This window comes from Octopus sinensis, linkage group LG17, assembly GCF_006345805.1.
Source record: "Octopus sinensis linkage group LG17, ASM634580v1, whole genome shotgun sequence".
Lineage (NCBI taxonomy): Eukaryota > Metazoa > Mollusca > Cephalopoda > Octopoda > Octopodidae > Octopus > Octopus sinensis.
Window position 1 is genome coordinate 36,762,431 of NC_043013.1, and position 16,419 is coordinate 36,778,849.

Below are 16,419 nucleotides of genomic sequence, written 5' to 3' on the forward strand. Positions count from 1 at the left end.
GAGTCAGCGGATCTGATCACACTCACTAAAAATTCTTTTGCATATGAAATGTTAAGTAATTGGTTAAAAAATCTACACTGATTCGTTATAGCAGGAAATAATCATTTAGTGACTCTCCCAGCAACTAAGTCCTTGTTTAATGTTGCTTTAATACTAATTGAGCAAACCTATCCCATGAGTTTTTTTTTTTTGTTTGTTTTTTTACATACACATGATTATCCAGTAGTGTCTTTTCTTGAAGGCAGCAGAATAAGATTTAGCTGCTATTTCTAGCAGGCTGAAGGTTGAACAACCATGTAAATGTGCTCTTGTCAGCTTTACTGAGTGTATTGTTGACTCTCCTCCTGCTGGTGCTAACAGTCTTGCTGAAGCTTTGAAATATATATTTTGCTGATGGTGAAGGTCTCATGTTGATGATGTTTCTCATATTGATGATGTTTTTCTAATCAAATCCTCTCTGATGAAGCAAAACCTATATTCAAAATTTTCCAGCTGAAACCAGTCTTTGTATATCTTTTCCTTTAAGTACAACGTAACCAGTGCTTCATTATCTAACATGTTACTCCATTTTTCAAGCAGTACGATATGATCTGATTTGCCACTTATTTCTAGCAGGCCGAGAAGCTCTCCGGGCACTTTCAGAAACAAAGAATATTGAACTATCCATCAGTGAACTACACAAGTTCTTCCCATAGCTTACAGTATTAAGATCAAATTGTCCTGTGAGCACAGATCCACAGTAGGCTGGTATGTTAACCAGCTGGACAGATGTATCTCAATGATGTTTATTAGTATATTAGTTACACATTAGTGCTTATTAGTATCGGCTTCAGTTTCCTGTCTTTTTCCATTGATCTTAATTCAATTATAAGATGTGCTTGAACTAGATGACCTTCACTCGATCTACAAGTTACCTTAACATATTTTGCAGACTGCATATGCATTAAGCATATGTGTGTGTGTGTGCGACACCAACACCACCACCACCATCATCATCATCATCATTGTTTTTACACCCACCTTTCCTTGCTAGTATGTGTGTGTGAAAGGATGTGTAATATATACATATACAAATGTGTGTGTGCGTGTGTTTGTATGCATGCACGTGTCTATGTGTTAATACATATTCATAGTCATATGACTTCACATTTCTGTATATGCAAATATGCTGCCACACACCTATACACATGTACATATATATAGATAGATATATATATATATATATATATATGTGTGTATATATATAATATAAGGATTATTAACTTTCTACTAGATTTTATTTTGGAATGATTTTATTTTGGAATTATGCCATGATAGTTTGAATTCATACACACATACTCACACATATAAATGAAAATAAAAATGAAAATCATATTCAAAAATAATAATGAAAAAAATAAAACACCCCCTCCAAAACAAGACGTATCCCTGTTAAGTGCGAGATAAATGTGAATATAGATAGAAGGTGATGTCAGACTTAAATTGTTAATTGAATTTTCTCTGTTGCCGTATTTCTCCAAGAGTTTCTGCTTTGCTGCTAATATGAAGAATTATCTCATCTTTCATATTAGCTTTGTACCTGGCACCAACTAAATGAAACTGTGTTTCTTGAAGACAAATCAATTACTTATCAGAAGCCATTTCTGTGTTGTTCTTGTTGTTGTTATTGTTGTTGTTGTTGTTGACTTCTTCTTCGTCTTCTTTTTCTTCGCTTATCCACCCCATTCTCCTACTTGTGTAGTTACATCTTTATATTCTGTAGACTTTGTATGTATTTATATGTGATTCATCTGCTTCTAGTTATGCACATGTATTTTGTGTGTACATGTGTGTGTGTGTGTGTGTGTGTGTGTGTGTGTGTGTGCACGCTTATTATAACTGCTGTGTCAGTACTCGCACATATGTGTTTGTGTGCATATATATTAACACACAAGCATATACATACATGCATTTGCTTACTCCTCCTACTCATAAGCTTAAAGATGTGTTTATAAATATACAAATATATGTGGGTGTGTGTGTGTGTGTGTTTCAGCATTGTAATGTTAAGTTTATGGATGTACAATATGTAAATTCTTAAATATATATTTTGTGCTTGCTTGTATTAGGATGCTTAATTTAAATCAGTATTCTTTAGGCTTCTCTGATGAAAATCTTTGCAAATACCAAGTTATGGGGAGTGGAATTGTGGGAATCTTACACACTGGTGCATTTGCACAGAGCCAGCAGACAAATCTATGAGGAACAGCATGAACGTTTCAACGTCATGTTCTCTACTCATCATGTCTCTGTAAAGAGGGGAATATATGATGGCATTTGTTAAATAGTTATTCTGCTAAAAATTTCAGATTTGCATAAAGCAATCATGTGGCTTTGTGTGTTTATAGGTGTGGTTGTATCAGATTGTATACATTAAATAATATCAATAGTGTCTGTCAGTATGTGTGAGAGTGTGTGTGTGTATGTATGTGTGTGTGTGTGTGTGTGTGTGTGTGAGCGCGAGAGAGCAAGAGAGAGAGTTCATGTGTATTTTCTGGGAGTGGATGTGTGTTATGTATACACATGTAAATTTATGAAATATTGTGTGTGTGTGTGTGTGTACGCTTGTGTGCGTGTGAATGCTTTTGTTGCTGTGTGTGTTACTTTCTCCCCTTGTCTTGTCTTTCACCAGATTCATGCTAAAATAAATTACAAACCAATTAGATTAGTTTCAAATCCATTTTATATTTCAAAGCTTAATTTGTTTTGTGAATCTTTTCTTCTGTGTGTCCTCAAAGTATTTCACATTTCATACACACTTGACACACTTACACTCACTCTTTGCACACACACACATACACACACGCACACAAACGCTTTTTCTCTTCTCTCTGACTGTCTGTCTCTCTCTTTCATATACACACACACATTCATTTCACCTTTTGCCCACATCACATCAATTCTCATCTCATCATATGTGCCTCTGTGTACATCTGTATGTGTGTGTGTGTGTGTTTCCTCTTTGAATGCTATGAAGAATATTTTAATGAAGCTTGGTGTTGTTCATTTAGTAAAGAACTGGAAACTTGTGTGTTTTATTATCTTCTGATGTCTGTCAATTGGTTTGCAGTCTTGTGGTTAGTTTTCTTGTGGTTTTGTTGTGGCTCATTGTTTCATTATATTTTGTTTTGGAAGGTTTAGCAGAGGTTAACTGAATGTATTTAGTTCCAAAGCTCAGTGCAGCTAGTTCAGAAATTAAGTAACTTATGCATGCACATACACAAACACACAGACATGTACACACACACGGACATGTACACACACACACACACACACACACACATCATGTGTGTGTAAAATATTTATTACCAATGGTGACTGACTTCGAAGTTTTAAATATTTGATTCTTTTTGAGAAGCCTGTGTCAGCAAATATTCGAAGGAAGCAGTTTCCATTGATAATTATTCTTATGACTCTGCAATTAGTATTGAGTACTTTATACAGAGTATGTTTTAGTGCTCTTATTAAGTACATAGCTATAAATCAATTATATATTTATATGTAGATACACACCACACATATTTATCTGTGTGTCTATATACACACTTGTGCTTTATCTAATGATATCAACTTGTTTATTTAAATGTATTCATAAGCATTGTTATCATATGTTTATGAATTTACTTCCTTGTAATTTCCAGCAACTATGATCATTGTTTTTTATACATATTGTTTTTTATACATATTGTTTTTAATACATATTGTTTTTAATACATATTGCTTTTTCATACATATTAAACGAAAGAAAACTCTGTCATAATTTTTGCTTATAATTTCTTTTTCTCTTTTTCTCTTTTGCAGTTGGAAAAATGCATGGCTCATAGCAATGGGACCAGTGAGTTACGAGGCTGAAGGATGGACATTCCAGGCCTGAGCTCCGAAAGTCTGGAGGATCGTCATCCCCAGCCAACCATGACCCTTCCTATGACAACATTGTGTAGCTCCAACAACGATGACACTCTTCCAGCCCCGGCACAGCAACAGCAACAGCCTCAACAACAACAGCAAACACAGCATTGTTTCAGCAGCTCGGCAAAGATGGCTGATTCAATCGACCCATTTGGTTTGAATATCAGCAAGTCAGAACATTCATTCAGTCCAGTGTTGTCTGGCTCCACGACAAATGGTGTGTCCAGTCTGAGCACACTATCCGTGAATGCTTCCAAGGATGTTCGGGATGCACAATTTGTTCCAATTAATCATGCGTCTTCCATTAACGACGCCGAAGAATCAAGCATCGAAAGGTCGTCAGACCATGACGACGAGCCTGTGGAGTGTGGAGAATGCAACAAAGAGTTCTTGACTTTGCAGGAATACATGGAGCACCCGTGTGCCCGGTCTGAATCAGGTAGTCGGGTTGGTCGTGAGGAGAATCAAGGTTCAATTAGCGATAATGAATTGAGTGATGGGGAGAGTTTTGATGGCAGGATTGTGTATAATCCTGATGGCTCTGCCTACATAATTGAGGGCGCTGATTCGGACCAGAGTGATATAGACTCCATTGTGGATGTACCACAGCAAGAGGGTAGTATAATTGTGAAAAAGGGCAAAGTTGAGGACAGCAAGGCTTCCGTTTATCCGCAGATAGCAAATGCTTTCTTTGTTCCTAGGAACACAGCTTCTTTTTTCAATAATTTCTACATGGTGTCTGCTCAGAAATACATGCCCGATGCGCCGATCATGCATAGCTATCGTGTTTATGATGTTCGCTCAGCCAAGAAAGATTTGCTGAACGAGGGTAAGAGTGGAGACGACTGTTCAGAAAGTAATGAGAAATCTGCCATCCGATGTGAGGATAGCATATCTACCTCAAATGCTGGGGCAGCTACTGTCCCTACAAAACCAATTCTCATGTGCTTTATATGTAAACTTTCATTTGGTTATACAAAGTCTTTCATTGCCCACGCCATCGGAGAGCATTCAATGGATCTGAATGAGGAAGAAAAAGCAATAATGTCTCGGAAAAATGCGTCGGCGATTATTCAAGGAGTAGGTAAACACAAAAAGCCCCTTATGTCATTCCTTGAACCCAATCCAACTCCTGTCCCAGAAACTACAGTGTTATCCAACCCTAGGCATTTAACAAATTCTCATCCAACGTCAACTGTTTGTAGTACATCGGTTGATAAGGATAGTTCTACATCTGTCATTTATAGCCACGGACGTCCAAATACGTCTGAAAAACTCACATCATCTAGACATTTTCACCCACAGAACTGTTCTATACCTTCACAAGACTTAACTTCTCATATAACACATGGCCTGTCAGCGAACAGCGAGGCCGCAATCACTAGCGCAGCAGCCACGACTTTGTCATCGACGCAGCTTCAACTGGCCACGTCAGTTGGTTGCCAGTTGACACCAGCTGCTGTGGAAACGACTACAACTGCTGCAGTCACCCCCGAAATCTCTAACCCCCATAATGAGGCCTCTATAGGAGACTCAAAAGTCCCTTCATCATCATCACCATCATCATCATCACACTTAGAGTTGGAGAGAGCGACTGTCAGTGATTCGGTCCCTCTCCCTTACTCTGAGAGCAATCACATTGAAAGAACAAACTCTCACACTTTCCTTACCTCCCCCATTCAAGGAATTCCTGGATTCTTGGGGTCCTGCGATGAGCATCCGCAAGGTCGGGCTCATGGGGTTGAATGCCCTAAATGTGATATGATCCTCAGCTCCTCTCAGTCGCTAGGTGGTCACATGACCATGATGCATTCGCGTAACTCTTGCAAAACTTTAAAATGTCCCAAGTGTAACTGGCACTACAAATATCAGGAAACTCTGGAGATTCACATGAAAGAGAAACACCCCGAGAATGATGCACAGTGTATTTACTGTGTGACCAATCAGCCACATCCCCGGTTAGCGCGTGGCGAGACGTATGCCTGTGGCTATAAGCCTTATCGTTGCGAAGTCTGCAACTATTCCACAACCACCAAGGGTAACCTCAGCATTCACATGCAGTCGGACAAGCATCTGAACAATGTGCAGGAACTTGCTAATGGCGGTGATATTAAGCTGCAGACTCAGAGTTTCAATCAAGAAAATGCACAACTGAAAAAAAACAAGCCAAAGCCAACTTGGAGGTGTGACGTATGCAATTATGAAACGAATGTGGCAAGGAACTTAAGGATACACATGACCAGTGAAAAACATACACATAATATGTTGGCTCTTCAACAAAATATGAAACAAATGCAAGGGGACATGTCACTTCACATGAACCCTGTCCTGCTACTGGGTCAACAAGACCCGGCTTTACTCAACCTTCAATCCTCCCTTTCGGCTTCTAATTCTCAGTTTTCATTTGATCAACCCTTGATTCAGCAAGGTGCAACTCGGAACTTTGAAATCCCGGTTGACCTGAGTAAGGAGAATGATCTGTCGTGCTTTTCTTATGAAAATGATGAGAAACTCGCTGAAGGTGCTATGATGCTTCATTGCTGTGTGTGCAACATATTCACATCGGACACAATAGACATGTTGTCGCATCACCTGAACATAGACCGTACAAAACAGCATGAGACGGACGATATTATTATATCTGCAGGTATGTATATGTGTAACCTGTGTACGTATAAAACGAACCTGAAAACCAACTTTTACCTCCACCTCAAAACTGACAAGCACCTTCAGCGTCTGCAGCTTGTGAACCACATCAAAGAGGGTGGTGCCAACAATGAATGGCGCCTTAAGTACCTAACCGTCAACAATCCCGTTCTCGTGCGCTGCAATGCCTGTGAATTCTGCACGAACAGCATACACAAGCTTCAGATGCATGCAAACACGGAAGCCCATGAAACGTGCGCGCAACTCTTTCATCACTTGGCATCCATAGAGATGAAGATACCAGTCGGTCGACGTGAGTTTGTATGCACTCTGTGCAATTTTAGTGCTAGATCCAAGTGTCAAATGTTTCACCATGCGAAATGCATGAAACATGCACAAAATGATAGCCTAAGACAATTACAACTTCAGGAGCAAGGGAAATGCCAACCAATGGATCTATCAGAGATTTTCATTGTCAGGGAATACATGGACGACAACGTACCCAAGATGTCAGACTCGGGTAAGCTAAAATATCTTTCATTGTTTATATCTTTCTTATTATTCCCACTTACATACACACAGGCCTTTACAATCTTTCTATCATTAATTTTTGGTGATTTTTGAAAAAAAATTCTCAACACCTGTCTCTTTTTCTTCATCCATCATTAGCCATTAATATCATCCCATCACTTTTGTTCTTGAAATTTTTCTTTGTCTTTCAAATTTTTCCTTCTGTTTCATGGTGTATGTATGTATGTATGTATGTATGTATGTATGTATGTATGTGTATGAAAAGTTTTCTGCCATTATTTCATTTTCAGCCCATTCGGAAACATCTTTTGACCAGTTTTGGAAATTACTGAATGAAGAAAAAGAGAGAAAGAGCAAAAGTGAGAAAGAAAAATAATGAGAGGGAGAGAGAGTTTGGCATTAATTACAGTGATGAATTCCTGTATCATGAGTTAAAAATTAACTGCCATTGTTTTATTAAATCATGTCTTTGGAATGAAGCAGTCGTGTAAGAATTTTTTGGTGGATTCATCTGTTATTGGAATGGTTGCTTTCAATATCAATTGTCACAGATGTCATTCGTTTTCACACGCACACACATATACAAGTTAAAATGCAAATACATGAATGAACTTAAAATGGTTGATTGAAGAATTTGTAGATCCATGCAACCTTATCAAGTGAAAACAAATTTATCATGGAGGTATTGTTAATGTGTTGAAGTATTTTGTTTTGCATTTGTGCTTTTGTTGGTATTGAAATACCAAGATGTTACACTATGAACTTCTCACCATGTGTGTGTGTGTGTGTAATTATGTTTGTATGTATGTATGTATGTATGTATACACACAACCATTTTAATCATTATTTTAAAACTATTGATTATCAACAGATTAGTCACAAATCATAAAAGGGTTAAACATTTTTTTTTTTTCCATAGCTACTTTGAGTTCGTTTGCTCACAGATTGTGTACGTTGTGATTCATCTATAAGAATGTGTATCTGCAGATGTATGTGTATATGTGTGTGTGTGTTTGAGTCTCTGTATTATTAATGTGTGCGTGTATGCGTGTATTTTGATTGATTGTATTTGACTGTGTAGTAACTGTGTGTGTATTGTATATCGTTTATCAAACAAGCTTTTTTAAGATAAGACCATTATGCCGACGTTTGTTTTGTCTTTTCATTGGCCTTTTAACTATGTTAAAGAAACGAGCCGTCGTGCAACGAAGTCACTATTTAGTTTTGCAGGAAGTCTTTTAACGAAAAAATATAATTGTTTTGAATTCCTTAATGAACCATCTCCTTCGTCTAAACATTTTTGTTTGATCATTTTTTTTTCTCTCTATTTCATTGCTATCCGTTTCATAATTTATTTATTTTTTGTTTGTTTGTTTATTACTCTTTTCCCTGTCTACAGGGAAGACAACCCAAGCCGTTTCTCAGCCACATTATCTCCTTTTTACCAATCTACTCGCCACCTCCCTCTCTTTTATTAGGTGCATTCTTTGTTCTTTTGCGAGAATTTGGAGCAATTATTGCTCCTGAAATAAACTGAACTGGAAAACCTTGTTGGAGCGAACCTGCTGCGCCACACACACACACGTACACATCTCTCTCCTTCTCTCTCTCTCTCTCTCTCTCTCTCTCTCTCTCTCCCTATCTCTCTCTCTCTTGCGCATCTCACGCATACGCTATTGTGAGTACACATTTTACAGGCATATATATATATGCATGATCTAATACAGATCTTTCCCGTCTCCTTAATACCCAAAAACCTCGTCTGCTTCGAGTTTTATTGATCTAATGTCCCTTCTCTGAAGACCCTATAGAACAAGGTTTTATACACACAGACACCATTCACTCACCTAATATACATCCATCCTCTCTCTCTCTCTCTCTCTCTCACACACACACACACAGAAGCACGGGTACGGCCGATTGTTGATTGAGAAGTTGGCATCTTGGTCACGAATTCCCGTCTCCAAGTGACGTTGACTTAACAGTAGACCGGGTGTATGGTGGTAACTGTAACTCAAAGGGCCTTCGTTGTCACACACTATACCACTTTGATTAAGGGTTACAAAGTCCCTGTGCAACAAACAAACCAGCCGGTTTTCACTACCGTTCAATTTGATCAGCTGACCAGTTGATTGAACAAATGGAAAACTCCTCGTTGAAGCTGATGCAGGATCTATCTATCTATCTATCTATCTATCTATCTATCTATCTATCTATCTATCTATCTATCTATCTATCTATCTGTCTATCTATATTGTGTGGAATGTGTCTATATTTCGTTATAGCTATATAAATACATCACCTTGTGATGCATATCCACTCGGTGAATAAGTATTGTACTCTAGTGCGCGCGCGTACACACACACACACATACACACTACTAACGTATTATATCACTAATTGTGTATATTTAATGAATAGTAGTTTGTCACACAAGTCATACGCATTCATACCTTCACGTAGATATACTTAAACATGACTGATATTGTAGTGGGTGTAGTAATAAAATACATACCATAGCTCAAACCATCTTAATAAAGAACGGTGCCTGAGCCAGAAAATTTTGCCAAAACTTTAATTCTAGCAGAACCAGACAGAGATTGAGGGGGAGTGTAGAAGAGAGAGAATAAGAGGCAAAGAGATAAATAGGGTTGGTGTGTGAGAAAGAGAGAGGGGAAGGCGGAGACGTGAGAGCATAAAATGTAACTGTTACGAATTCCAGCTAAGAATTCTCCAGAAATAATGATATTAAAGATTTCTAAATGCGGCACAAGGCCACAAGTCATACTCAAGAGTTGACGGGTTCTTCATTTTTATCAGCCCTGGGTGGAGGGGAATGGTAAAAAAGCGAACACGGCATCGCTGGAGATTTGGACTCAAAAAGAAAAAAACTAAGACGAATGATGTAGTATGGAGTCAGAAATTTTATGGAGGGCGAGAAAGAGAGAGAGAGAGAGAGAGAGAGAGAGAGAGGTACTGTTAATAAAAATCGATCTCAGCAACTTGACTGCTTACTTATTTTCTTTCGAATCGGGAAGCATTAAGGTCAAATTCAGAAGAATTTGAAGACAAAATGAGTACTCTTTTAATTCGGTTTAACCATTTCAGTTGGGGCCTGTTAGTGCACGGACAGACAAATACATACATACACACACACACATATATAAATAAATATATATATATATCCCCTACTTTCTACCTCTCCTATCAAACCTTTTTTTCCCAAACAGTCGCCATGCTTGATCGCCAAATCCACGAGTTTCTCTCTCTCTCTTTATTTCCTCTTATTCCTGTCTGTTGAAGGGCGTAGGCACGAAACGTAAAAGACTTTCTCACTTTCCCGTGCGTCAAATTAATACACTTGTTTTCGTCTTTTGTTTTTCTGTAAATTTCAACTATATATATATATACATATATATATATATATATATGGTGCTGGACTACTGCCCACAAGGTTAGGTAGAGCTATACATACAGCATTTATGGAGTGCAAAAGCATGCTGTACACACATACACACTTTTTCTTTTTCCCCCATATATACCTGCAACCAACCACAACATATTACCGGTAATTATTTTATCGACCTCGAAGTGCGATTTGAACTCAGAAATGTGAAAATACTTAGAAGAAGAAAAAATAAAATACATAAACCTAATTCTGCAGCAACATATTTTCTTTTCTTTTATCTCTCTTTTTTTCAATTTTTTGGGTTTTTTTTTCTTCTTTACTTTTTCATTGGTTTTTCTTTCCTGAATACACACTCACTCATACGCACTCACATACACAAACATACGTACATACATACATACACACACACACACACACACACACACACACACACACACACCACACACGCATTTTGTGGTATCTGGGATACTTAGCAAGAGTTCTTCTCCTCCTCCTCTTCCTCTCCGCTCCTCTCACGGTATCTCCAGTATTTTAGTCGTGATTTAATGAGGCTATTTCATCTCTCGTCAGTTATTATCGTAATTGTTATTGTAGTTATATCATCATCATCATCATCTTCATCATCATCATCACCCTTCACCATCGTCGTCGTTCTGCTACTATTATTATTATTATTATTATCATTATCCAGTTTCTTGGGATAACCTGTGTGTAATGTGTGTGTGTTTGTGCGTGTGTGTGTGTGTGAAAAAGTATGTAAGTAAATGGTATTTTGCGTTTATGTAAATGTGTCGGAGGAGACGGTAAATAATTGAAAAGATTTAACTATGCCTGTCTGTCTTTCAGTCTGTCTGTCTCTGCCTGTCTCTGTCTGTCTGTCTGTCTGTCTGTCTTTCAGTCTCTGTCTCTCTCTCTCTCTCTCTCTCACACACACGCGCGCGCGCACACACACACGCGCGCACACACACAGACATAACACACACATAAGACATAAAACTGATCTTTTGCATCAAATCTCTTTTGATCCTGTATAAATTCTTCCTTGTCCGTTGGTTCTTCTGATAATGGTGTTGTCAGCGATAGTACTGATCCTAGTGATGATGCCAATTGGCATTGGTAGCTGTAGTGGTAGAAAAAATGATGGTGGTTGTGATGGTGGTGGTGGTGGTGGTGGTGGTGGTGTTAGTATTAGTAAGCGGCCTTAGAAGGGGATGCGTGTGTGGCATAGTGTGGCGGGTGGTGAGGCAGGAACATCAACATTTCTGCAAGTTTTTTGTGATATATTATATCGTCTCGTATATAAGGATCTGCACAGAGCGTCTGCTTACATGCCTGGGGCTTACTCTTACAACATATTGGATAGATTAGATGGATAGAAATCTACAGAGAGAAAGCTGTGTGTGCATGCCTACATACGTGTGGTTTGTGTATGTATGTATGTGTGCTAGTGTATATGTATGCTCTTTTATATGAAAGAAAGCGTTGTACTAGACAACCAATGACAAAAGAACAAAATGAAGGAAAAGAGTCCTGTGAGAGGCACCGGCACTCGAAAGAAGTGAACCGCAATGTCATGTGGTTTATATAGACGTGTGTGTGTGTGTGTGTGTCTACGTACTTACGTACGTGCATACATCATACATACATCATACATACATACATCCATACATACATACATACATACATACATACATACCATACATACATACATACATACATCATACATACATACATACATACATACATACATACATACATACATACATACATACATACATACATGCATGCGTACATATGTAAAACCTTAAGAAAACTTCTGGCACTTTAGAGCATACGCAATGACTAGACCTGCATCTTTGTGTATGAATGTGTACACATACATGAAACGAAACATACACATCTGCACATGCACTGGCTCCACATATTACACGCATGCACACATACACACAGCCATGCACAACTACCCTGTTGATGTTGAAATTCCAATGAAAGAGTATTTGAATCTAGGTTAAAAACCGGCTCTTTCTGCATTGACAAAAAGAATCTAGAGAAAAGACTTTATAATAACAGCATATATACATATGTAAATATAGAAAGAGAAAGAAAGTGGGTGAGGTGGAGGCTTCTGCACAGTTTCCATTCGCCAAATTTCATTCGCAGTGCATTGGTCGTCCCGAGGCTGCAGTAAAAGTCGCATGCGCAAGGTGCCGCCATGTCAAGTCGATCTCGGAAACTCGTGGTTGCTAAGCAAACCGCAAAAAGTACACTGTTATGAAATCTTTTGATCTGTTGAGCAACGTAAAACAAATAATAGAGTTTATATGCCTCGTACAGAGTAAATGGTGTATGTACTACTCCTAACCTTGTGATGAGTAATCCAACATTATGTAGACAGACAGATAGATAGATGTTCTTTTATTTGTCTCATGAGAATGCAGTAATGCAAGTCGAACATACCAACCCGAGAGCTACTCTCTCAGTTTGTTTGCCCAACTCCTAAGCTACAGACACGTAAGCAGATGACGTTTGTTGAGCGGTATGAGGAGATAAACGCACATACCTGGCATACATACATACATACAGATAAATGCACACAGACGCATAACGAGCTTCGACATAATTTCCAAATTTACTCAAAAAGACTTCGCTTGGCCTGGAGCTTATGGTAAAAGACTCTTGCCCAAAGTGTTTCGCAATGGGATTGAACCTGAAACCATGTGCACCACACACACACACGACGAGCTTCAACATAGTTTCCAAATTCACTTTTAAACAATGGCATTGGTTGACCCGGGGCTCTAGTAAAAGATTGTTGACCAAGATACCGGGCTGCGAGACGGAACTTGAAATCACATGGCAACATAAACACATACGTACATACATGTGCGTATGTGCACATTTGTATCTTTCTCTCTCTCTCTCTCTCTCTTCGTTTCTTTAATAAAACCCGTTGTGTAATGTTTTGCTTTAATGCGAGTGCTTGTCTGTCAAGAACAAAAAACGAAGTTGTGGTTTTGAAGTGTGAAGTGGCTTATTACAAGTGTGCAGTTACTGTATTACCAATATATTGTTACCAACCACTGCAAATGTTATAACTGATGCTAGCAGTCTATCACAGACTATCAGACTATCTCAGACAATCTCCCCAGTTGGTGGCAAGCTTTATTATAAGCTAAACCAATTCTCCTCCGTATTTTGTTTTTAATGTTCTTAAAAACTAAAACGAAATAAAATAAAATGAAAATATCTTCATAACTTGTTTATTTTCATAACTGCGCCTGCGCGCAAGTGCATTTGTGTATGTGGTGAAATGGTGTGTATGTGATGTGTGTGTGTGTGTGTGTGTGTGTGTGGTCTTGCGTTTTGTGAATCTGTGAGTGTTTGATGTATTTTTGTATTATTTTTTATTTTGCTTGGTGTTTATTATTATGATTTTTGTTGTGTGTTTTTTTTATTCTTTGTCTGTTTCCTAGTTACATATTTTAAGTAGTTACTGCAGTTTATGTTGTGGGGCAGGCCGGATCAAGATTTTATGTGAGCCGGTTGTCGGTTGGTTGGTTTACAAGACAGGGAAAGGCATGAAAGTCAAAACTACCTGTGTCGACCTCGCCCCCGAACAGCAATTGTAAATCAATTGTACCCAATGACAAAATCTTCATTAAAAAAAAAAGAAAAAATGCAAAAAAAAAACAAACAAACAAACAACAGCTGAATATTGTTTTACTTTTCCGAGTTTAGAAAATAAAGGCAACACATTAGGTTAATGAAGCTGGCTCTAGCTTACACGCATTCAGAGTTCAAGTGTGGAAAGCTCATAGATCTGAATTCGGTTTCTTGGCTCAAGTTAATGAAATAAGAAGTCACACACATACACATACCGGAACTTCATGAGAAATTTGGTTCGGTGAAACATGGCTGCTTTCGGACGGACCTTAGAAAGGCGGGTTCCCGAAGTTCCAATTTTTGTTTTTACTGAGGAGGTTATGATACCGGACACCTCTTTGAAATCTCCAGGTCCCCGAATCAACGATGTGCCGGCTGATTCCATTCCCCCTCTCTTTCTTTATAGGCTCCCTTTACAAGACACTGATGTTTAAATTTATAATCTTTTGGATACGAATAATGAAAGCGATTAGTAACAACACACTTTTTTCTATTTTTAATTTTTGTTTGATAATTTTGTTATTTTAAATTACAAGAGCAGAAACACACACACACACACACACACACACACACACACACACACACACACACAACACACACACACACACACACACGTCTAAGTCTGAACCGCTAGCGTTGGAAAACGGATGTGAATATCAATGATGATGGTGATGATGTTGATAGATTGAAAGATCATATCAAAATTATGTTTGTGTATATACTATTAATGTGTGTGTGTACGAGTGTGTGCGTGCGCGCGCGTGTGTTTAAGTACATTTTCTTTTTCTTTTGTATGTGTTTATGATTAACTATTGCGAGATTTTTTCCCACCCTCCCTCCCTCCCTTCACTCCGACATGTAAGTAATATTTTTTTAATGTATGTATATATTTTTACATCTGAATCTAGTTACATATGTACGTACCTATCATGGTAATTCTCTATTTTTTTTTTTTTGTTGTTTTGTTGTTGTTGTTTTATATTTATATATTCATACACTTGAGAGTGAATGAGTGTGTATGTATGTATGTATGTATGTATGTATGTATGTATCATTCACACACACACGCGTATACACGTAGAACTACGCACACACACACAACATACACACATGTACGTGTGTGTGTTATTGTATGTGTTTACAATGCAAAAGTTGTCTCTTTATAAACACTTAATTCCTAATTTACATATTTCTCTAACAAACATACCCATACACACACATAAACATATATATATATATATACATATATATATATATATATATATATATATATATATATATATATATATATGTATGCTTGCGTATTCTACACGTTCACACTCATTCTCCTATAATACACACATATACATCATAGCGTATGTGAGTACGTATGCTCCATATGTTTTCTATGGGAAATTTCTCAGACATATCTCGTTTTCCTTTTCTTCTCAGTTAGGTTCTTGTTTGGTTCTTTTGTTACCTTTTGTGTGGAACCAAGACCATAAAATCTGGTGAGTTACCAACTCCAGCATCGACCTACCCCCCCCCCCTCCACACCTACCTCGTTCCACCCTTTCCGCCTCTTTCTTCTTCTTTCTGCCTATCATTCTCACTGTCTATTTCTAGCTTTCCCTTAGTCCTCCCTCTCTCTCTCTCTCTCTCTCTTTCTGCTTCTTCTCAACGCGTTTAATCAACTCAAAGCACACGCATACACATACATACCTGTACATTACACATTCATATGCTCCTTATACACATGCGTAGATGTGCAATGCAGACACTTTGTACACAATACAGCATATACACACACACGTTGTATGAATTAATGCTTACATATGGTCTGAATACATCCATAAATGAGAACTCAAATATGCAGACATCTTCACACATACCAGTACAAACACGGTCACTCTCACTCCATAGTTGGACACGTACATAAATTGCTGATAAATACATACGCACACATTACATACATATTTGATATGTTTATGCGTAAACCCATCTCTCTCTCTCTCTCTCTCTCTCTCTCTCTCTCTCACGCACATCCACACATCACACACACACACACACACACACACACACACACACACACACAAGCACGCACACAATTATCTGTTTCTTTCTTCGTTTCTTGTCTGCTTTAATTTGCTTTGTTCGGCTTTCTCACCTGTTGTGCTATCTTTGTTTCATTTTAATTACATTTATTGCCTCTGTTCTTTCTCATTTATGTATTAGCTATTATT

At 38.0% G+C, this 16,419-nt stretch overlaps 1 protein-coding gene across 3 annotated transcripts in view; it reads left to right on the forward strand.

Annotated features, from left to right (window-relative positions):
• The first annotated feature begins 3,840 nt into the window (after nucleotides 1–3,840).
• LOC115220811 (zinc finger homeobox protein 4) overlaps nucleotides 3,841–16,419 on the forward strand; it is a 196,324-nt gene continuing 183,745 nt past the window's right edge. For all 3 annotated transcript variants that reach the window (XM_036510487.1, XM_036510488.1, XM_036510489.1), the window contains exon 1: nucleotides 3,841–7,114. In XM_036510487.1, the coding sequence (XP_036366380.1) occupies nucleotides 3,895–7,114 (3,220 nt within the window). In that variant the 5' untranslated portion in view covers nucleotides 3,841–3,894. The remainder of the gene's footprint in view (nucleotides 7,115–16,419) is intronic.